Source organism: Artibeus jamaicensis, unplaced genomic scaffold, assembly GCF_021234435.1.
Source record: "Artibeus jamaicensis isolate MK-2021 breed Jamaican fruit bat unplaced genomic scaffold, CSHL_Jam_final contig_2170, whole genome shotgun sequence".
Taxonomy (NCBI): domain Eukaryota; kingdom Metazoa; phylum Chordata; class Mammalia; order Chiroptera; family Phyllostomidae; genus Artibeus; species Artibeus jamaicensis.
This window is the reverse complement of record NW_026521445.1, coordinates 4,403,663-4,425,345: the sequence shown is the minus strand read 5'-3', so window position 1 is coordinate 4,425,345 and position 21,683 is coordinate 4,403,663. Positions and strand designations below refer to the sequence as shown.

General features: G+C 48.5%; 1 protein-coding gene and 1 long non-coding RNA gene across 2 annotated transcripts; one reads left to right on the top strand and one right to left on the bottom strand.

Moving 5' to 3' along the window:
• Positions 1 to 10,346: 10,346 nt before the first annotated feature.
• NEK2 (NIMA related kinase 2) lies at positions 10,347 to 20,948 on the bottom strand. The gene is made up of 8 exons (XM_037136995.2): positions 20,731 to 20,948; positions 19,542 to 19,759; positions 18,766 to 19,006; positions 17,005 to 17,087; positions 16,179 to 16,305; positions 14,887 to 15,106; positions 13,278 to 13,403; positions 10,347 to 11,220 (listed from the first exon to the last, which is right to left on the bottom strand). The coding sequence occupies exons 1-8, from the start codon at positions 20,824 to 20,826 to the stop codon at positions 10,994 to 10,996; spliced, it is 1,338 nt and encodes a 445-aa protein (XP_036992890.2). The 5' UTR covers positions 20,827 to 20,948; the 3' UTR covers positions 10,347 to 10,993.
• LOC128626307 (uncharacterized) lies at positions 15,013 to 18,964 on the top strand. The gene is made up of 3 exons (XR_008390232.1): positions 15,013 to 15,100; positions 17,518 to 17,611; positions 18,877 to 18,964. It is a non-coding gene; the product is annotated as an uncharacterized LOC128626307 (long non-coding RNA).
• Positions 20,949 to 21,683: the final 735 nt, after the last annotated feature.

Genomic DNA, 21,683 nt, shown 5'->3' with positions numbered 1-21,683 from the left:
GTATTGAGTGCCCACCCTGTGCCCTTCTTGTCACCACTGGCTCCCCTCTGCACGCACCGTGCCTGGTCCGTGGGTTCTGAACAACAGAATGTTGATTAGTGAGCAGCTAGTCCCCCCCAAGTTTTGTGATTCTAAAGTCTTATCATAGGCAACATGGATTCAGTGCTGTCTGCATCCCAGGAGCTGAGCCAGTGCTGCTTTCTTATTCCCCCAACACCACCGGAAGGAGAGATCCTCATCCCACTCACTTCTGCAGATGAGGCGATGGAAGCCACCCTGCCCGCCCTTGCCCGCTGGTGTGTGAGATCTGCCTGGTCCAGCATCTGTTCACCGACCACCACACTGTTAACCAGCTATGCGCTAACCACACTGCTCCTCGCTGGGTAGGACCTATATGTATTTTTTCAAAGCTTCGACTGAGCTTAGAAAATGAAAACAATAGACTCCCATCTTCTGTTTTTAAAGTGCGATCATGCAGGTGGATCCTGGGACAGCGCCCCTTCAGGGGCATTGTTGACACTAAGATTAAAAAGACTAAGGACCAGGGCAAACCCAGCCGACCCTGCTGCCTCAGGCAGACCACAGCGGGAGGGAGTCTCCAAGGGGAGGATTGTGTGGCTGGACCACGGGGACCCATGAAGGCTGCTTCGGATGACAACCTCCCGTGTTTGGGATCCCACAAGATGGGCCTGTGGGGCTTGTCTCACCTCCCTTCTGAGAAGGCAGAGGTGAGCTTGGCCTACAAACGTCTGCAGCGTTTGCCAGCCCACGCGCCTGAGGGTCAGCCGGCTGCAGCACCTCCGGGAAGCCCAGGAACTATGATAAGGCATTTTGCCGTGACTGCCTGGGAAAAGAAATGCTAAAATCACCAAATTGATCTCCATTTTCTGCAAGTCAGAAGTGAGCTGGAGAAGAAAATGCCCCGATTTTGGTCTCTGAGAAAGGAGGTCGGGAGCGGGAGGGAATGGAAAAATCCTGGAGAAGCAGCAAACAGCCTACGGGAGAAAAGGAGGCCCTCCTTCTGCCTTCACCAGCTCCGGAGCCTGGGTGACAGGGAAAAGGACTCAATAAAGTCAATAAAGGACTCACTAAAATGACTCATGGACCAGGAGCCAGGTGAAGGTCTCAATAAACTTAACTTTCAGAAATAAAAGCAGTGTTGAGGATCCACCTGGGTTTCCAATGGCCTTCTCAACGGGAGTCTGGGACCACCAATTTGGGCCGGGGTATGAGTCTGGTTCTGCTCTAGAACCTGTGTAACCTCATGCTTGCTCTTCTGATGTCGCTCGCTTGATTCCCAAGGGGACACCAGCCCAGGGAAGGAGGGCCTGTGAGCCGGGGTTGGAGGCAGAGAGAGGGGAAGTCAGCAGTCCACTCCCAGGCATGTCTGAGGCCAGAGCGGGGACAGTTTTCCCCAAGAGAGAGGGCACTCAGCAGGGTCCCTGGGACTTGACTGAGGAAGGAAAGCAGGGGTCACCTGGGGAGCCTGTGGGCCTGAGAAGAGGCCTGGAGGGCGGCAGGGGCCTGAGCGTGGGTTTCATAATAACGTAGAGCCAAGGACAGAAGAAACAGCCCTGGTTGGGAAACAGATACGTGAGTGAATTCCTTCATCTCCAGCTAGAGGTTCGCTAGTTGTGTGACTTTCCTGTCTCCACTGATCACATCTGAGCCTCAGTTTCCTCGTCTGTGAGACGGAGATTATCCAGTAATGGCGATGAGAAATGTGAGCTATGGAGTGTATACACCTAATAATACAGGGGCTGACGGAGAGGACAGGCTCTATAAATAAATGCTAATTGTCCTGTGCCCCCTCCCCTTCCCCGGGGTTGAAGGCTGTCTTCATACTCCAAGTCTCTCATAAACCAAGCCAAGGTCAAGGCTGCGGCTCACAGTCAGAGCAGGGCTGGAATCTCGGGAAGTTCACTGCCCCACATGCACCTGAGAGGCCAACACATGGGCTGACGTCGTGGTCAAGAAAGTATGAGAGATGCCAAGGCCTGACACCTGGGTGTCCATGCCCCAGCGCCCTCAGGCAGCCTGAGGGTCAGGTTGCCCTGGTGAGATGGCCCCACAGTCACCAACTGAGGCCTTGGGGTTCCGCAGGCAGATGACGTGAGCCTGGCTTCTCCATCCCCCACGCCAATCCCAGCCAACTTGCACCCGGCCAGGCTGTGCTCCCACCTCGTGTGCCTCCTCCCGCCCACAGAGAACAGCTGCTGAGGGAAGAAGGGGACACTTGGGATGGAGCTGCCCCAACAGGCTCAGCGGTGGGAGCTCTCGGTCTCTCCTGGGCTGACCCCACCGGGCCTGGCCTTCAGCCCCAAGCTGCTGCCTGCCGGCTTCTGGGTCTCGTTCGCTTATCGGTGTTTGTTTTGGTGGCTTCTGGGAAGTGAGAGTCTCCACCTGAGGGAAATCTTTAACTCTGGGGACTTGTGACACCTGAGACTTTGAACTCGCAGGAAAGCCCAGCACGCAGTGGCCACGTCAGGCCTGGCGGGGGGGACGAACTTCTCTTCGGTGCCACAGCCTCCCAGCAGGCTCCTTGCTCGCCCAGCCACAGCAGCCACCTCTTCCCAAGGAGACAAGCTCTCCCAAGACAGAACTGCCCAGGGCACCTGGGGGCCAGGGCTGCATGGGACCCCTGCTCTGTCTGAAACGAGAAGTGACAAGCACTTTCTATTTCTCCCATGATTTGCTTGGATTTGTTTTACTAGAAAAGGGAAGATTATTCAAGTCAATTGTGCATATGGTCTTGTGACAACCTATCAGCAGAAATCCCAAATATCCCCATTTTGAGAAGCAAGGGTGGAAACGTATCTTCTGTAAAAATGTCTGCTCAGTCCCCCTGGCTGGTGTGGCTCAGTGGATTGAGTGCCAGCCTGCAAACCAAAGGATCACAGGTTCGATTCCCAGTCAGGATCCCAGTGTGGGTCGTGGGCCGGGTCCCCGGTGGGGGGTGTGCCAGGAACAACCGCACACAGGTGTTTCTCTCCCTCTCTCCGTCCCTTCTCCTCTCTCTAAAAATAAGTAAATAAAGTATTTTTTAAATGTCTGTTCAGTAAATAACTTTTAAAAGCACAAATCATCTGGAAAGGCCCAGTGTTTTCAGACTGTAAGATAGATGTTAAAAACTCTTATTAAATCTGGTAGAATCACAAAAGAGGTTTTAATATAGTGAATTTGGAAAGATTAAAGGAAAAACGAATCGACTTGTTCCTACCTCACAGAGACAACCACTTTGCTATGTATCTTGATGAATCCAGAACATGATACTGTATATGGTACTTTGGGTTGTGGTTAGCACCCTAATCTTGGCATCTCCCTGGATCAATCAACTAACATTCATTGAGTTGCTTTTTAATTTTTTTTATTTGTTTATCTTTAGAGGGGAAGGGAAGGAGAGAGGGAGAGAAACATCAATGTATGGTTGCCTTCGTGCGTCCCCTGCTGGGAACTGGCCTGCAGGGAACCGGCCTGCAACCCAGGCATGTGCCCTGACTGGGAATCGAACTGCGATTGTCTGGTTCACAGGTCGGCGCTCAATCCACTGAGCTACACTAGCCAGGGCTGCTTTTTAATTTTTAACGACTGCATAGTCATCCATCATGTGGTCAAAGAGGTTTTTTTAAAAACTACTTCCCTTTTGATATTTACAGTGCTTCCACTTTTTACTGTTATAAAAACTGCTTGATAACCGTCTTCACACCTTTCTCTGAGAACATACATAGGACAGGCCCCGCAGAGTGCGGTCGCTGGGTCTCAGGCTCCTGGCACGTCTTGCCGGGGCTGGTTTCTTCCTCTGCTTCCACGAAAGCCGTGCCTACCTTGGGCAACTATTTCCCTGAACTTCCCGTAATGTTACAACTTTGTCACTATATGTTTGAATTGTCATACATCCGGGCTAATCATAGCACTAATAGTAATACCAGCTAATATTAACCAGGTAAGCGTACTGTGAGCAGAACACGGGCTAAGAACTTCATACAAATTAGCTCACATAACCCCAGCAATTGTGCTATGAGGAGGGAATTCTATTACTCCCTTCTTACTATACAGAAATGGAGATTTTGAATTTAACTTGGTAGATGGGGTGAGGTAGGGATCTAGCCTGTATTATTCCAATACCGTTGACTAAGTAGCTAATCTTTCCCCCGATGATTCAAGCATCATGCTCATCATGTACCACTGACTTCCTTTAATACACAAACTCTTCCCTGGGCTTTCTCTTCTTTTCCACCGAGTGGCCTGTCCTCCTTCCATCCCTCTCTGCTTCCTCACTGAAGCTTTAACGTGCGTTAGTATCTGGGAGTAAAGAGCCACCCTGTTCTTTGTTTACCCAAAATGGCATGACTCTATCGGTGCATTTAGTTCTCCAGGTGAATTGGTCCATGTAAATTCATTGCATCAGATGAAAAAAAAAAAAAGCCTTGGATGTTTTTATTAAGATTGCATAAAACACACATTTGGGCAAATGGCATTTTACAGTATTAAGGTTTCCTGCCGTGGCATGTTTTTGCATTTATTTAATGGACCTCCGTGTAGTTTGGCAGACTTTTATTTTGAGTGGTGTGCATTTACTGTAAGCTCTATTCCTTGGTGTTGCTATTGTAAGTGAGACCTTTGTATTACAGGTCTCCCGGCCTGGTGTCTGTTGCCCGGACAATCCCAGATTCAAGGGCAGCCAAACACTTGAGCTCAGCAGGGTTCCTGGCCAGCCCAGCTCCTGGCCATGCCTGAGCCCAGCAAACTTCAGAACCCAGCAAGGGAAGGCTCCATCAGTGGGGACAGCCACAGGCAGAAGCACAGAGAAGAGTTGGTCTACTGTTTTAAAGCCGTGGTTCGTGCTGTTTGGGGTCAGAGAGCGGCTGGTGAAGACTATGGACTCTCAGAAAAAGGCCCCAAATGCTGCTGACGCTCCCGGAGGACACAGGCCAAGCGCGGCCAAGGACTGTGATTTATTTCCCTGAGTTAAAAGAATGGTCCGGCTCCAGACTCCTGCAGGTGGGCAGGGCCGAGGACAGAGTCCTTAGGCCTGCAGAGGCTTGGGTGAGTTGCTTCCCTCTCTGAATCTTTATGCTTTTTCTGGAGAGCAGTTATCCACCCAGTCCAGTCATAGCATCCTTTGGAGATCAACTGAGATCGTGTTGATGGAAGTGCTTGGAAGCGAAGTGACCCAAAGGTAAGGAAATAGAAGGAGACCCAGCCCTGAGAGGTGGCGAAGGCGCCTGAGTTTCTTAGAGAGCATTATCAGCTCCCGGGCTGCCACTGCCTGCTGTGAACTGGCCTTTGCCCCCGAAAATGGCTAATAAAGGCCTTTATGGCCTTCCACTTCTGAGGCTACGAGACTGTGGTGCTGAGCCAGCTAAAACCATGATTAAGTGGCTGGATGTCGGAAAAGAAGTGTCAGGGCTCGTGGTTCACAGGTATCAGTTTCTGGGTTGTTATAAATATTAATAATTAACTCTTTCCTGCATGCTGGAGAGCAGCCAGGAGCCGAGACAGCTTTGGACAGAGTGATCACGAGCAGGTCTGGCTGTCAGGCGACACCGAGAGCTGGCTCTGTGTGACCACAGGCCCCCCTCCTCTCTGACACCCGGGATCCATGTTGTACAGTGGGGGCCTCTGCTCCATGAGAGTGAAATTGTAGGTGGAAATTCTGCAGAATAACAAATCAAATGCATGCCTGATGAGAGAAACTTGAAAGGCTTCCAAGTTGTCCTCCTGTCCCCAGCAGCTGATGTCACCTGAACTCACGCTCCAGCTTGAACTTCAGGCTCTGGTACCAGGGGTGTCCAACCCGCGGCCCACGGGTCACCTGCGGTCCAGGGTGGCTGTGAATGTGGCCCAGCACAAAGTTGTCAATTTACTTAGAACATCATGAGAGTTGTAGTGTTTGTGCGTCTAATGTTCAGCCCAAGACAGCTCTTCTTTCTCCAGTGTGGCCCCCAGATGCCCAAAGGTGGGGCACCCGACACATTAGCCTGTGTGTGTTAGGGGAGGGGTGGGGGAGAGGGGCAACAGCCGTCGCTGGGAACCTCTTCCTAAGCACAAACGCTGCTCCTTTTCCCCAGGCTAAACCCGAATGGGGACAGAGATACACAGCATCGGTCTTCCTGGACAGGTACAGTTCAAGGGCCCTGACTATAGTTCGCCCTACTTAATCTTTACCAGTGTTACTGTCCTTTCCTCCAGATGAGGAAATTGAAGCTCAGAGAGATCAAACAAAGAAGCCAAAGTCAGGGCAGCTGTGGAGTGGCGTGTAAGTCAGGCGCCCCTGCTCCCTGCGTTCAGAGTCTGGCCCCATACAAAGCACGTGGACACGGTCCTCAGGGCGGGTGGGCCAGCACTGAGCAGAGAGGGAAGACTCCTTAGCCGACTGACCGAGTACCGAGCCCCAGCCTCTCCGCCCGGCATCATGCGGATTTGCCCAGCCTGCTCTGGGGCGGCCAAACCCTGGCTGGGAGGCTTCTGTATGCTCTGTCCACTGTTCCCCTAGTTACCTGACCACGAAGGCTCTTGAGAGCAGAGCTGGGGCCAGGGACTCTGTGACCAGAGCAGGCAAACTGCTTTGAGGGAGTGTGTGGGTGTTTTAAGGCATGTGCCTGTCTCACCCACAAGTCCCAAAGTTCTGAAGGGGGGCTGTGGCCCCCACGGTACTCCAGGCAAACTGGTTCCACTCCTAGAATAAACAAGGGCTCATGCAAAAGATGACATGAGTGGCTTTTTAAAAAGAATGAAGGGAATTTATATATACCAATAAGATTAGTATTAGTTTTAAAAAGCCAGTTAAGAATAGTATATAACCCTGGCCAGGTGGGTCAGTGGCTTGAGTGTCGCCAGAAGATTGGGGGTTCTGTGCTTGGTCAGGGCACATACCTGGGTTGCACGTTCGACCCCCTGTTGGACAGCACACAGGAGGCAACCAATCAATGCTTCTCTCTGCCTCCCCTCAAAACAACAAATATATCCTAAACTGAGGATTAAAAAAAAAAGAGAACAGTATATGAATTAAGATCCTATTTGTGAGTGTGCTTTAAATACACAGACAGGCATAGTGGTCACACATACCACAGACCCCATATATAGAGATAGGGCACCCTGCCCCTCCCCACCCCTCACTCCCAGTAACCCCTCCGAATATGCTGTTGAACCCAACCTGGCAGAAAATGCCATGCACAGGGTCACTAACTGCTACTTCTGGAGAGAGAGAGAGAGAGAGAGAGAGAAAGTGAGCTTATGGATGAGGAAAATTTACTTTTTAATTTTTACTATGTAAGGCTGGGCAAAAGTAGGTTTATAGTCGTGAGTATAAGAAGCACAGAGTTTATTCTTGTATTATTATTTATTGATTATTTGTATTATTTGTATTACAACTGTAAACCTACTTTTGTCCACCCCTGTATATATTTCCAGATTATTAGAATTTTTTACATTGATGTTATCATTTCATAGCCTAAGGAAAAACTGGGAAAAAAACTTAGTGGATGCGAACATGCCCCAGGACTGCGCGGGTGAGTCCGCAGAACGCCCCGCTGCGTGAGGAGGGTCGCGGTCTTGAAAGTTGGGCAGCAGGAGCTGCTACTAGCTGGCTTCCTGGCCGGGTGGCCCCAGGGAGTCATGGATGCAGCCGTAGATGTCTGTGGTCGCAGTGTCAGCAGGGTGGGGGCAGAGCCTTGGTGGGGGTAAGCCAGCGTGCCCCCGCTGGCCCCCAGAACGTGGTGTTGGACCCGAACTTTCCGGTGCAGGAGGCTCTTAGGCAGCCGACCTCTGCCCTCCAGTGGGGGTGGGGGAGGGGCCAAGCGCGCCGAGCAATGGGGAGGGCGGTCCTGCACTCGTCCAGGGACCCCATCAGCTGGCTGTCCACTATGCGTCCTGGAGCCTCGGGGAAGGCTGCTTGCCTCATCCTCGTCGCCCTGAAATCCATCCACCCGATATGGATCCCTATGTCCCCAGCTACCAGGTCACAGTGAACGATCACCCTTTCTTGCTGGTGCATGTGAATTCTCTCCATTCCTTTTAGAACGGCTGCCTTGTGTCACCTTTGCTCGCACCCTCAGTTTACTCTAGGGGGCAGCCTTCAGTGTTTGAGGGAGCCTGCTTTGCCCTGGACCAGGGAGGGTGGCCTGGAAACCTGCAGCACCTCTGGGGAAACCTGGCCTGAGTGAAGCGGTCCCCGGGGAGGAAGGTGGGCAGCCCAAAGGTGCTGGGCATCTGGGCGGGGCCTTTGAGGGAACGGAGAGCCCCAGGTGAAAGGACGGAAGCCGCTGAGGAAGGTGGAAGGCCTGGGGTCACTCTCTCCGCCTGCCCCCCACTAACGCATCTCCCCTGGGCCTGAACCGTGCCAGCTCTGCGTCTACCCTTCCTTAGTCATTCGAATGTCCTGGGGAAAGCCATGGATTACCATCGCTCGTAACCCAACGATCATTATGGGACAGTAGATGGCTCGGGGACAAAGCTAACCTTTTGCTGTCTTGTGGACGGTTCTAGTTTAGGCCACATGCTTTGGAGTAAAAAATGTCAGGTCAGAGACCAGCTGCCCCTCCGGTTTCCCCATGAACAATGTAACACTAATGTGGTCTGTTGATAACGGGGTGTTGTGAGAACTGAAGGAAATCACAGGAGTGAAGCTTTTAACCACTGCCTACTGTGTAATCTCTCAGTAGCAACCAAGTGCACCGGCTCCGGCTCCGTGCGTGGTGCCAGACTTCTGGTCTAATAGGACCTTGGCGCCACCTTGTGGCTGCCATCTCTCACAACAGCCGGTTAATCCTACTCCAATGCGCCTTTCTTTTCCAAATGCCTAGGAGCAGGGTAGCTCTTCGTAAAACTGTTATGTAAAGTCTGTAATGGTAAATACGCGTTGGTGTCTAGCAGAGCATCTTGATAAGTCTTAGAAAGAGATGCTAGAGAAGCATCATTTGGGGGGACGCTCCCATCAAAGAGATCCCCTACTAATCTACCATCACTGCCCCCATACCCTAGATGTTCCCATCTTTAGGGAGGAACAGGAAACAAGGTTTTGTTGCTTTTAGAGCAGGGGGAGGGAAGCATAATCCGAAGAACAACTTCTCAATTTCTTGTTGCACCCCTTATTACCCCCTCTTCCACAATTGCACCCCCATGCCCTGTCCCCCTTTCCTTATTACCACCAATTCCTCTATAAACACTCATGTAAGCTGTAAATCTCATTCTGCGCCTCAGTACCACCCTGCTCTATATGTGAATCATTGACTACTGTTGTCTCATTTTAATGGAATCTCCACAAGGGCAGGGATTTTAGTGTTTTTTTATTGCTATACCTTCAGCGCATTAAATAGCACCTGCTCAGTTGTTTGTTGATTAAGTGGAGGAAAGAGTGAAAAACGCAGTAGAGTCTGAGAGGTGAACATCCGAGAAGCTCTGTCAGCATGCCCCGGATTTATCCTGAAAACCTCCTTCACTGCTAGAGAAGGAGCTTCCTGCAGACAGGGCTGGTGTCACCAGCGGGGACCCGTGCCATCACACAGGCTCCTCGTGTGGAAGGACCTGGGGTTCAGTGGGGCTGGGCACTTGGAGTTGATCGCTCCTCAGTTGCCGTCTGGAAATTCTAAATAATTGCACCTTCGAATTTGTGTTTTGTAAGTCAAGTACAATGGACTTGACTTACACAACACAAAATAATGGTACATGAATGGGGGGCTTAGGACCTCAGTCCAGGGCCACCAGCACCTCCCCTCCCCTCAATGCACCTTCCTGTCTGTACCCTGTGACCACTGCCACACTTGGATCTCAGCGGAGGATGGGGCAGGGGCAGTGCTCAGGGTTGAGCTCCTGTGCCCCGAAGCATCTCAGGGCAGGGCAGCACATGGCAGCAGCTGCACTGTCCCCCCAACCCCTGCCACGCCGATGCCTTTCCCCACTCCTGGGACTGCCAGCCCTGTGGCACTGCTGGTGGGTGGCTAGCTGGAGGCCCTACCCTGGCAGGGACAATCTAGTACTATGAGCCAAGAATAACTTGGATGTGTAAAGATCCTCGTGGGTGACCTGTTTGCCGTGGGCAGGGAAGGTGGACCCGAGGGAAAGGGAGATGCCCGGCTCAGCTGCTCCAGCCTGGCAGTGTGTAGGTGGGGTGGCCGGAGCAACAGGGACCCATGTAAGCACGAGTCAGGGTCCCAGGCACCTATCATGGGGATCTGGGGGTGTCTGTCTCTTTTGGACAGTTTGAGGCACCCACCCCGATGAGCCAGAGTGTGGATTATATAATTCCCGTGGTTATGCACATGCGCTAAATGTGCTTTTTGCATTTTTGCAACTGAGAGGTCAAAATGCAAGAGACACTAATATAGGAAAACTAAAGAGTTCTTTTATTTAGTGAGAGAGAGATGAGGAAATGACAGCCAGCTCATACATAGAATAAAAAGGGGGAAAAAAAGAACACAGACATCACGGAGACGGATTTTCATAAAAGGTGAGATTTGCACTCCAGAGCAATGGGATATCGATCAGCGACATCTATAAGCAAGATGTGATTGCATTTAGTGTCCAGTTCGAATCCACTTAGGTTTTCTAAGCTCTACAATATTTGAGACCTCAGACTTTAAATTTTAAATCCAGACATGACCATTGCAAGTACACGGCTCAGTCGTTTAAAGCTTCTCAGTGAGTGCTACTCCTGGGGAAAGACCTTTTTCCTGGCATTATTTTCTCCAGCATTTAGAACATAGTATCTTGTGTTCCAGTAGTAATCACGCACGGGATTAAAAGCCTGACCAAGAAAGTGTCATTCTTTCTATAAAGTGGTCCTTTTAAAAATAAAATAAAATAAAGATATGAACATTTTGTACAGTTATCGCTGAAGAACAGCAAAGGCAATTCCAAAATAGCATGCTTCCTGTACAGAAAGGCATGGCTCATGGAACCCGGGTGTATCAAGCTACAGCAGTTGAGTATCAGTCTCGAAGGGGTTGGCAATATTAAGCACCACACAGTATTAAGCTCTGGGTCGCTCGCTGGGCTAGCGCATGCCCAGAATCTGCCTGCTCTTCAGCTGGTAGTTTTTTTCGATGTCTGACAAGGCTTGTGCGCGCAGCTGGGCAGCGTGAAGCCTCTTTTTCAGGTCTTTGCATTTGGCTTTGGAGGTGAGCTGACTCTCAGAACTCTCATCCCTCCTGACATTCTCCTTACTCTCTCCACCGAAATGGACTTTCTTCTTAATTGTTGAAGATGGAAGATCGAAAAGTGCTTTGGGAAGAAAAAGAAAAGGGATTTGAATTATTTGAATAATAAGTCCTCCGTGTTTATCATAATTATCAATAATATTCACTCTTTCAGTTCGCATTTGAAATCTGGAACCTATCTTTATCCCTAATAGGATAATTCTATAAGTATGGAAAGTGTTTAGGAAAAGAATCAGTATTTCATTAAGTAGAAGAAAAACACTCGTATTTCATGAAATAGACGAACAAAAGCTGTAAAAGAGCAGATGCTGCTGCTTACTGGGAGGACCTTACTACAGTTAGGATGCTTTCTTCTAGTCTGAATTTTACAGCCCAAGGACGGAGAGAGATGCCAGCCGTTCTGACTGCACAGCGGCGCGCACTCCCACTGCTGTTGCCCGTTAGGGCCCCAGACACTCAGTACTTTCTGCGCTCAGTACGTCACAATGTCTCCAAGTCCTGGTGGATACTCCATCCCATTCCTGTGGTTCATCTGAAGTATCTGCTGTGATTTGCAGACAGGTAGGTCCTATACCCAACTATGTACAGGGTCCCTCTCTAGTGCCTTCATCCTTCGCTCCTAGATTCTCAAAGCAAGATGTAAACAAAGTCTTCCACTGGGAGAGCCGCCCCCAGCGGGGCCTTCAGTAATTCCCAGCAATAGGTCTCAGGCATGAAACCCATCCAGATAAAAATTTCTCCTCCCTCTATCGCTGTAGTCATGATTTAAGTCTACTCTGTCTTTATGGATGGCAGTGTGGAATCTAAGAAAAGCTGAAATAAATACTTGAAAAATACTGGAATGGTAGATAGCAATATTGAGAAAAAGGAAAGAAAAATTTCCAACAGAGATGAAGCCCAAGCTTTATATGATCTTTGTTTCATTCACTTTTATTGCGAGTTTGAGTCCCATCACTTCTCACTATGAAGTTACTGAAACCCTCACACTAACTTAAGCACTTTTTGCCTGTTCTGTTTACAGAATGCTGTCGTTCCCAGTGAAACGACCAGGTTCTGTCTCAGTTTATTCCAGGTGGAAACAGGAGCCTTCACACGGGCTGCCCTGCACGGTGTGAGGAAGGATTAGAGCTCTGAATACGTTTCAATGGAAGATTCAGGTACTCGATTTGGAAAACAAAAAAATTTTCAAAATTATTTGTGTGATAAAGAAATCAAAAGGAAAGATGGAATGCTTTGCATTCTTCATAGAGTAGATTCAATGAGTTTTAGGGCTGCTGTGAAATGGAGAACCCTGTCGAGTCGGCCACTCAACACACATGCGCACCAGCCCTGCCTCACGAGGGCAGAGCGCGGGGCAGCTCTGGCCGAGACCGGGTCCTGGAGAGGCGCGGGCGAGACCCTGTCTACACACACACTGAACACAGGGAGGTGCTGAACAACGGAATTTGGACAAATAATGTTTCCATTTGAACAGGTTTTAGCGAAGATCCCAAAGTGATGGCCTGTTCTGTAGTTGGCTTATCGCACGTCACTAGCCGTACTGTCCGGGAAGGGTGTGGCATGCGCCAAGACCGAAATGTTAGGATTTCCCTGGGAGAGAAATGTAGACTTTTCATAATATACCCAGAGAAAAATCTAAAATGCACAACAGCATTTTTTTAAAAATGCCCTAATTTTAAACAGTAAACATTAAATACTAATAAACACATCGTTTGATAAGGTAAATAAATTTGAAGATGAAATCATCAGGACTCATAGCTTCAGGCCCATGAGCCCAGTAAGTGAACCACTGCTGTGACTATGCTCTTTCCATCCCATGCACACAGGGTCCGGCACAAATAACGCCCCTGATTTACTCTAAAAGCGTAAGCATGCAATTCAAGCACACCACATGACATTTTAGGTGAAATGTTCAAATTAAACCTATAAATCATTACACCCATATTATTGCCCTACCAACCACACTCGAGTAGGCGTTACTCCTGCTGGACCCTGCTCACTCAATTCACTCCATCTTAACACTGACACTTTGTCCTGTACGAGGGCCACCACAGCCCCTGCAGGCCACACTGGCGCCCTCTCCTCAGCGGCGGCAGCCCGTCTGGGAGCCGATTCTCATACCTGGCCCACCCGCCAGAGAGAGCGGCTTCCCCCCCTGCAGCAGGCGGTAGTTCTTCAGCAGGCTCTCTGCTCTCGCCACTTTGTCCTCCGCCAGCCTCTCGCGGACACAAAGCTCACGTTCCTTCTCTGTAGAAAGGGAATGGAACCAGAAAGAAACAGTTAACAGCTGGCTCTGGGTACAAAACCATCTCCATTTGGTACCCTTGCCATTTTTCCTAATCACTAAGCCCGCCTGGCCCGGGAGGTGAGGCTTTGTGAACGGGTTCTTGCTGCACGCCCAGGTCGCTCTGGCTGCGCTGGCTTGTGGCGCAGTGGTCCCGTTCGCTGTGAGTTGACTAAGGTGTTTTCATAAGGACAGGTGTGAGTACACATACAAAGTTAGCTCAGCCCTTGGTCAGGTTGTGTGGGAGGAGCTCCCTTGGGAGAAGAAAACGCGAATGCTCTTCACTGAAAATGAGCCACAGGTCACTTTCCGGTTTTGGGGGCATTACCCGGCCTCACAGCACAATCCCTCCTTCTTCTGGGTGAAGGGCAGCGACCAGAGAGTGCGGCAAAAACCACAGCTCAACTAGAGGCACTTCTCTACATCACTGACCCAGGCTGTTATTATTTACTCAGGGCCCACAATTCAGAAAGTTCAGATCTCGGTCGCTAAACGGAATTATAAACATTAGAGGAAATCTCAATAAAAAGTTTTTGTCTCCATGTTTTTGCTTTTGTTTTTTTTACAGAATTCTTTTGACAGAAGAGCCCAGAAAGGTTTCTGGGTAAGCCCCCGTGGTAACTCCATAGACAGCATCTGTCACAGCACAGCACCATTATCAGAAGGACGTAAACCATCACTGAACGCATTGGATGCTTTGTGGTAACGTGTAAACAGAAAAAAACTGCAAAGTCTGCCCGGGGCTTAAAGCTGCAAAAGCGAAATCAGGTGAACCCTGAGGGGAGCAGGGGACAGCCCCTCGCTGCTGTGCTACCTCGGGAAATTCTAAAACCTGGCAGCAGCGGTCACCTTAGACAGATATACTTTCAACATCGAAAACTAGTTAGCACCTCATCAGTTAATAGCCATCAGATATTTATGAACCTGGAATATCTTGTGTCCACATTACTGAATTGCCTGAGTATATTCAGCCCTCTATACACTGTGGGGTTTTAGACCTGGACTGTGGGAGATCAGCCATATCAGAAGGTAGAAGTAATGGTTATTATAGAAGGCAGCAAATTCTGAGATCTGCCCTCACCATGAAAAAGCTGTAGGGTAGATCCATTAAGAAACAGAAAGAAAAGTAACAACAGTAAAGTATAATGGCTACATCAAAGTCGAATGTATACATTAACGTACACAAAGTCTACAGTAAGGTACAGCCACTACTATGTCAGGGCCCCACAGGGATGAGCCCAGCAATGCAGTGAGAGTGGCTGGTTTCAGACAAAGGGTCAGTGCAATGGGAAGACACCAGAAAGTGTGATGTCAGAGTCTACACAACATATTTTGGCTTCTTGAGTATTTGTGAGAATGTTCTAACAGTCAGTCACTCCAACAGACTTCGCACAGGTCACAGCCACCCTGCGGCTGCCCTTCGCTCCGCCCCTTGGTCGGACTTACGCTCCAGCCGCTCCTCTCTCGCCTTGAGGGCTCGCTCGCGCTCCTGCAGCTGCGCTTCCTTCAGTTTCAGCTCACTGAACACGGGGCTGGACTCCTGCAGCTTTTCGGGTTCTCCCAGTCGTCGCCCCCTTCTCTCCGGATTTCTTCTCTGCTCTTCTGCAACCAAGTCTGCTATCAAAGGGCTCTCCAGAATCTCGTCAACAGAAGGTCGATGGTAATCCTGGGGAGAAGATACTCAGTGTCACAGTCAGATTTCGTAACAGAACACTCATCCTAAAAGAGCGGTCACGTTAAAAGGGCATATGTTTCCAGGGCAAAAGAAAGGACTCGTTTACACCTGGAAGATAAGTTCACTGGTGGCTTTAACTGTAGGATTCTGGGTCCAAGTGGTAATGCAGGTTTTTACTTACCTTTGAACGGGGGTGTCAAACTCATTTTCACCAGAGGCCACATCAACCTCTCGGTTGCCTTCAAAGGGCCAAATGTAATTTTAGGACCGTGTAAATGTAACTGCTCCTTCACTAGGGGCAAGGAGCTCAGAGCTGCCGCCAGGTAGAAATAAGGTGCAGGGCCAGATAAAACAAGAAATACGGAGGCTGGGTTTGGCCCGAGGGCCTCGTGCTTGCCACCTGTGACCTACAAGTTTCCATCCCCATGTGGGTGCTCAGTAACATTGCTAGGGTCCATTTAGAGCCTCTCTAAACTGCAGTGAGCAGGATACGCTCACAGCCCTAATCCCATCCCCTCACCGGTGCCCTTCTCTGCAGTCCTGCAGCATTTAACTTTCACATCATCCTGATCGCTTACATGTCTCCTCACAGCCCCACGGCCAGGTTCTGCCTCCATAATCTCTCAGAACTATTTCCCCCTACTCTTTTTAGCCACCCCTCCCCCCTCCCTCCACACACACCCCTATCTTTGGCCTCTAATCTCTCAATTGCAGCTAGAGGCAGAATAATAGTCTCATTTGTGGTCCCTTCTGGACCATCTGCCCACTGAGGTAGGGAGGGAAAAGGGGAACCGAGGATCTGGACGCTTTGGGCAGTATTCTCTTGCTCCCAACATCTGTTAGCACAGCAGCGAGTGGGAGAAGACAAAGACGGCACAGAGGGGAGGCCAGCAAGGACGCGTGGGTCGCCAAATTTGTATGTTTTCACTTGTGTTAATGAAGTAGATCTACCTAAGGAAATGTATTTAATGTTTCTTCAGTCTCATTGCTCTACGGCAGAGAACACATACTCCAAAACTTAACTGAGAGACAGAAACAGACAAAATAATCTTATAATCCTTACCTTTAAATTTAACATCCTTGTAATAATGTCATTCAATTCATCAGAGTAACGATACGGAATTCGCCTGAATTTGCCTTCTCGGATCTTCCCAGCTAATTCTTTCTGGTTGAAAGCTGTAAATGGAGGCCTGGAAGAAAAAAAAAAAAATAATGTGCAAATGAAAATACATTTAGGAAACAAATCGAGAGCACAATTTAAGCTCTAGGTTGTGTTTATGTTTCCACGTCAGGGGCGTTTCTTTTACAGCTAAATTTCCCGATCTGGGCCCTACCGACATCTGGGGCCATGAAATTCCTTGTTCAGGGAGCTGTCCTGTGCATCTTAGCATCACTATGCTTTTCAGCATCGCTGGCCTCCCTGCGCAGATGCCAGCAGCTCTCCCTGGTTGTAATATCAAAAAATATCTTCAGACATTGTTATATGCCCCACGCAGGGCAAGAATCACTTCATGCTCCCTGGTTGAGAATCACTGTTCTACGGAATGGCTTAGGAGGGAGAAAATGAAGAGAGAGAAAACTGGAGGCTCTCTTAGTTTCCAGGTCTCCGTTCCATCTCTCCCACAGCCTGACCTATTGCTCTCCCCTGGAGCTGAGTGTCAGTCGGACAAGGAAGCATCTGACCGGGTTAGAAACTCGGACAACTCCAGATCCAGCCTCAGAGATTATATTATTAATAATTTTTTTGCCAGTCCACGTACATTCACTGAAACCTAAGGTATAATTATTTCGGGCTTGAATATGCATGGATGGTCAAACAACAGAAGTCAGTGAAGGGCGACAAACCTCTGCATCTAAACCTCACCCGGAACTGTCTCCATTACACTCACATTAGTGCACACAGTTCATACAGCAAACAGCCTAGTGACCAGATGTCTGATTTCTCATTGTAGGACATGCGACTCATCTGTTCCTTTGAGGGGAGAAGGAAGAAAATAGGAGGAATTAAAAGATTATTTTGTCTTAAAACATATATTTTATACTTTATTTTCAAATTTATAATGGAAAAAGAGAATGACCCCATCCTTATATACTTTGTCACTTATTCTTCCATCACAAACGTGCGCTGTCACTGTGGGTGAGGCACTGACAACTCAAAGGTGAATACGAGAGGCCTCTACCCTCCTGACATTTGTAATCTACAAACCCCTTTTTAAAAGGACAAGGGAAAATTCCAGAATAACCAATACATACATCTAGCCCATTTAAATTTAAATGGATGTAAACACAAATGGCTAATTGAACTATTCATTTGTATTTTTCCCTTAGTCTACTGTATAAACTATACTACCTAATATTCTCATTTCCTATTTTAATTGTTTGCCTTTCTTCTACACTTGCAGTAACAGCAGCCAGCCAAAGCTCTTACTCTCAACAGAGGGCAGAGAGGAAAGGACCAAAATCTTCAGGAGGCGCCTTAGTATTCTAGTCCAATAGGTGAGTCTGACACCCTTTCCTGGTACCTTAGGGGAGGCTGAGCAGATCTAATTACAAGGGTAGGAAGAGGAACAAAGAATTGTGCAGGTTTCACATTTTCCCAGAACCCCTCCTGGGACAGTTTCCTTTGTGTTAGAGGTGTTCCCTTTGGAATTCGATCCAGGGAGAAAACGACACTGCTCTGGCCATGTCTAGTCTGAGAGAAAAACAAAATCATTAACAGAAAGTTGTATGCTGTAGTCAGATCGACTAACAGAACTAAAGACGATCAGAAAAGCCTGGAAGTGTTTGCAAAGTACTAAAAACAAACAATCCCTTTCCACCTTCATTTGCTCGGATTTCATATGCAACCCGCTGGCATCATCACTTATTGATTCAAACTCCTCAAAGCCATCCTCAGGCCATATCTAGAGAGCCATAAATAGTTCATGCCCTTTGGCCCAGCAGTTTCGTTTTGAGATCTAGCTGCCAAGGAAATAACCAAAAAGAAAAGAAAAATTCATATGCATCGCAGTGTTCTTTAGAATTTGGGGAACAAAATATTATTCAGCCATAGAGGAAATAGAAAGGTAGATGACTCCGCAGCTGCCTTGTAGGAAAAGGCAACAACAAAGAAAGAATACAAAAAGTTCACACTGTAAAAATATGTCATCTGAAGTGAGTGACCTTCTGAGCCCTGAATCTCCATGCAGAAGAATCCTCTCTAGAGAGTCTGTTGAAACGCAGCATCCAAACTGAAAAGTAGAAGGAAAACAGAGCGCAAGGACCGGCTCAGAGATCTGAATTCGCCAGATTGGGGCTTGGGGCCCAGGACTCTGCATTTTGAACAGATACCCCAAGTGAGTCCAAGCTGGTTCACAGGACCTATGGCACCTTAGGGAGCACAGCTCTTGAGGCCAGAGACAAAGCCTATTCCATCTCTGTAATCCCAGAATTTAGCACAGGGCAGTCATTCAATCAAAGCCTGACTCGAATTGCTGACCTAGAGGAGTTTAATGGTCTGGCGGTCCATTTGGAAAAAACGTAAATTTAAAATGAAAGTATTATTAATTCATGGCTATTGGATATTACTGAACACAAAAACCTCACTTTCCCTGCATCTGAGTGCTTAGTGTTCAAAGGTTTAAAGAGTAACTCAATCCCAGAATACTTACAGGAGACATGTAATAAGGTGTGCCAACAAATGTTTTTGCAAAACTCGTATCGTGGTTTAATATTCTAGCTAGCCCAAAGTCTCCAAGCTTAACGTTTTGCTTGCCATCCAGGAAAACGTTGGCTGGTTTCAGATCCCGATGTAGCACGGTGTGACCGCCATCACTTCGTCTGTGACATTCCTTCAGGGCTAGAGTCAACTGAGTCATCACTCGAAGAACAAACTCCTCATCTAAGTACTGTCTGAAACCAAAGCAGTTATACCCATGGGATTTTGGAACCAAACCATGGCACAGCTGGGGCAATGAATTACCTACCTAGTTTTCAAGTGTACAAATAGGGAGGTATCGTATTTTGATGTGAAATACGGGTGTTGATTCACAAGGCATTTCCTAAAGTTCTGTGGACCCACCAAATACAAGAACACTCTTCCACATTGCTAAGTACTTTGACCCTGACGCCAAAACAGGATGCTTAACAAAAGCAAAACCAGGCCCATTTTCAGCTTACATTTAAAAAATTAACTTACCTGCCCTGGCTGGTGTAGCTCAGTGGGATGGGAATTGACCCACAGACCAAAAAAGAGGTCAGGCTGATTCTTGGTCAGGGCATATGCCTGGGTTGAGGGTCAGGTACCAGGTTGAGGGCATAAGAGAGGTAACTGATTGATGTTTCTCTTGCACATCGATTTTCTCTCCCTCTCTTTCTCCCTCCCTTTCCCTCTCTCTAAAAATAAATAAATAAAATCTTAAAAAAAAATTTTTTTAAATTAACTTACCGCTCCTTGGTTCCCTTTGTAATTACACTAGCCAGGTCCCCTCCCTCACAATATTCCATCACAATGTACAGCGTTGTGTTGGTTCGGTCAATGATTCGGTCATAGTAACGGACGATGTTTGGATGTTTCAGTTCACGAAGCAAATTCACTTCAGAAACCAGCATTTGTTTCTCAGCTTCTGTCATGGAGCCATAGTCAAGTTCTTTCCAAACTAGTATCTGAAATATTAATGTCCACGACATGACTGGATTCATTATAGTCAAAAACAAAGAATGCAAGCTCCAGAATGTAAAATTGTAGGAAATTACTTCTCTATTAAAGAGATCACACAGTCATTTATCATCTAATTTAGTGCAGTGAACTTAAGGACCCCTAAGTTTATTTCCATAATCGTCCTCTAATTTTTAAGCAGGAAATAACATGATGGGAGAGAGGGAGATGAGGCACCTTAGGCCTCCCTCTGCTTTGGGGGAGGTTGGCTATGGTTCTTTGGTCAAAGGTGGGAGTGAGGCAGTCCAAGTCCCTGACCATTCCAAACAGCCAAGCTCTTCCGGGTGAAAGAACCGAGCCAAGATCCCTCCACCATCAGACGGGCAGTTTCCTCTCCGTTGTGTCTTTCTGAATAAAGTCTACCGCCGCACAGGGGAAATATGAAGCCAATGATCAGAGTAAAGGGTATCTTAAATAAGCACTGACTGCAAGACATAAAGTCCCAGGTTCTTCTTGTGATCCTGCCCTTTCTCCTGTCCCAGAGTTCTACTCTTTAAAAATAGCTCGGGAACCCTGGTGGGTCGCTCAGTTGGTTGGTTGGAGTGTCCTCCCGGTACACCAAGGTTGCAGGTTTGATCTAGGTCAGGGCACGTACAAGAAGCAACCAATGAATGCATAAGTGGAACAAATCGAGGTTTCTCTCTCTCATCAATAAATGAAAATGTTTTGATTTCAAAAATAAATGAATACAAATAAAAATAGCTCTGGAGTCACCTACCTGGCACCAATGGAGGGCTCTTAGTATGTCAAAGCAGGAAGAGGAAGGAAATGGAAGAGAAAGCGAAAAATACAGAAACGTACATACACCAGAGGACGCAGTATCTCATCCCTGGAAAGACCCCGTACTGTGTCACAGATCGCCGCCATTGGCTGGGGAAACCGCAGCAGGGGCGGGGACAGGGAAGGTGCCCGCGCTCACCTTGCCGTCGCTCTTCCTCCGGATCTTCTGGCAGCGGCCGTAGGAGCCCGTGCCGATGGTGTGCAGCACCTCGTAGTCTTCCACCCGCGTCGGCATGGCAGGGCCCGCCGCAGGACTCCTACTGATCGCTCCGCAGATCGCGCCGCAACCGCAGAGCTGCACCCACGACACGGAGACCCCTCTAAGTCACAAGGCTCGCAGCCCCAGGGCCAGCCCCGTTTAACCGTCGCGGGCCCTGGCCTCGCAGTCTATTGGCCCACTGTGAGGCGGGTTCGCCTCTCTGATTGGCTAAGAGGACCACAACATCCTAGGCCTCTTGGGAAGTCGTATCCATAGGAACCGCGTCGGCGTCTATGTCGACGTCCGCTTTCTACCACTAGGGAGACAGAGGCGGAGGTAAATCAAGGAGGGCGGGGGATAGAAAGCGGCCTCTGGCGGGTCTCCACAAATCTTGGCTCTCTGGCTGAAGTCGCCAGGGTAACCGAGGTCCAGTGACCTCTTCTCAGGCTTTTTTGCACACTTGTTCAACCAACTGCCTTTTGACCTTTGCACTGTGACCCTTCTCTCATTGTCCTGTACCCTGAGTCTGGGCGGGATCTCGCTGAAGACTTAGTGAGAGCCCAGTACAAAGGTGAAAAGTACTGTCCCTGGCTGAAAAGTACAGGGACTTAAAGTTTACACAGGCCCCTCACCGCTGTGGCTTAGTTGGTTAGGTATCATCGAGAGAAGCAAAGGGTCACCAGTTCAATCAGGGGCCGGGTGCCTGGTTCCAACAAGAGGCAAACGATTGATATTTATCTCCCTCTCTCCCTCCCTTACCTTCTCTCTAAAAAAATAAAACCTTAAAAAAAATTAAGTTTACACTTCGTGCAGGACGCCGCCATCATAGAGAAGCTGTATTTATGAACACCAGATTTAGAGACCTGTCCAACAAACAGTGGATGTGTAAAAAC

What these genes read in the sequence shown, in the direction of transcription:
- NEK2 (XM_037136995.2), bottom strand. Translation starts at nt 20,826, where the DNA reads ATGCCGACGCGGGTGGAAGACTACGAGGTGCTGCACACCATCGGCACG. An exon ending in ACAAAGGGAACCAAGGAGCG is followed by an intron (nt 19,007 to 19,541) that starts GTAAGTTAATTT and finishes CTTTGGTTTCAG; the next exon opens with ACAGTACTTAGATGAGGAGT. An exon ending in GAGAGAGGAGCGGCTGGAGC is followed by an intron (nt 13,404 to 14,886) that starts GTAAGTCCGACC and finishes CCCTTTCTACAG; the next exon opens with AGAAGGAACGTGAGCTTTGT.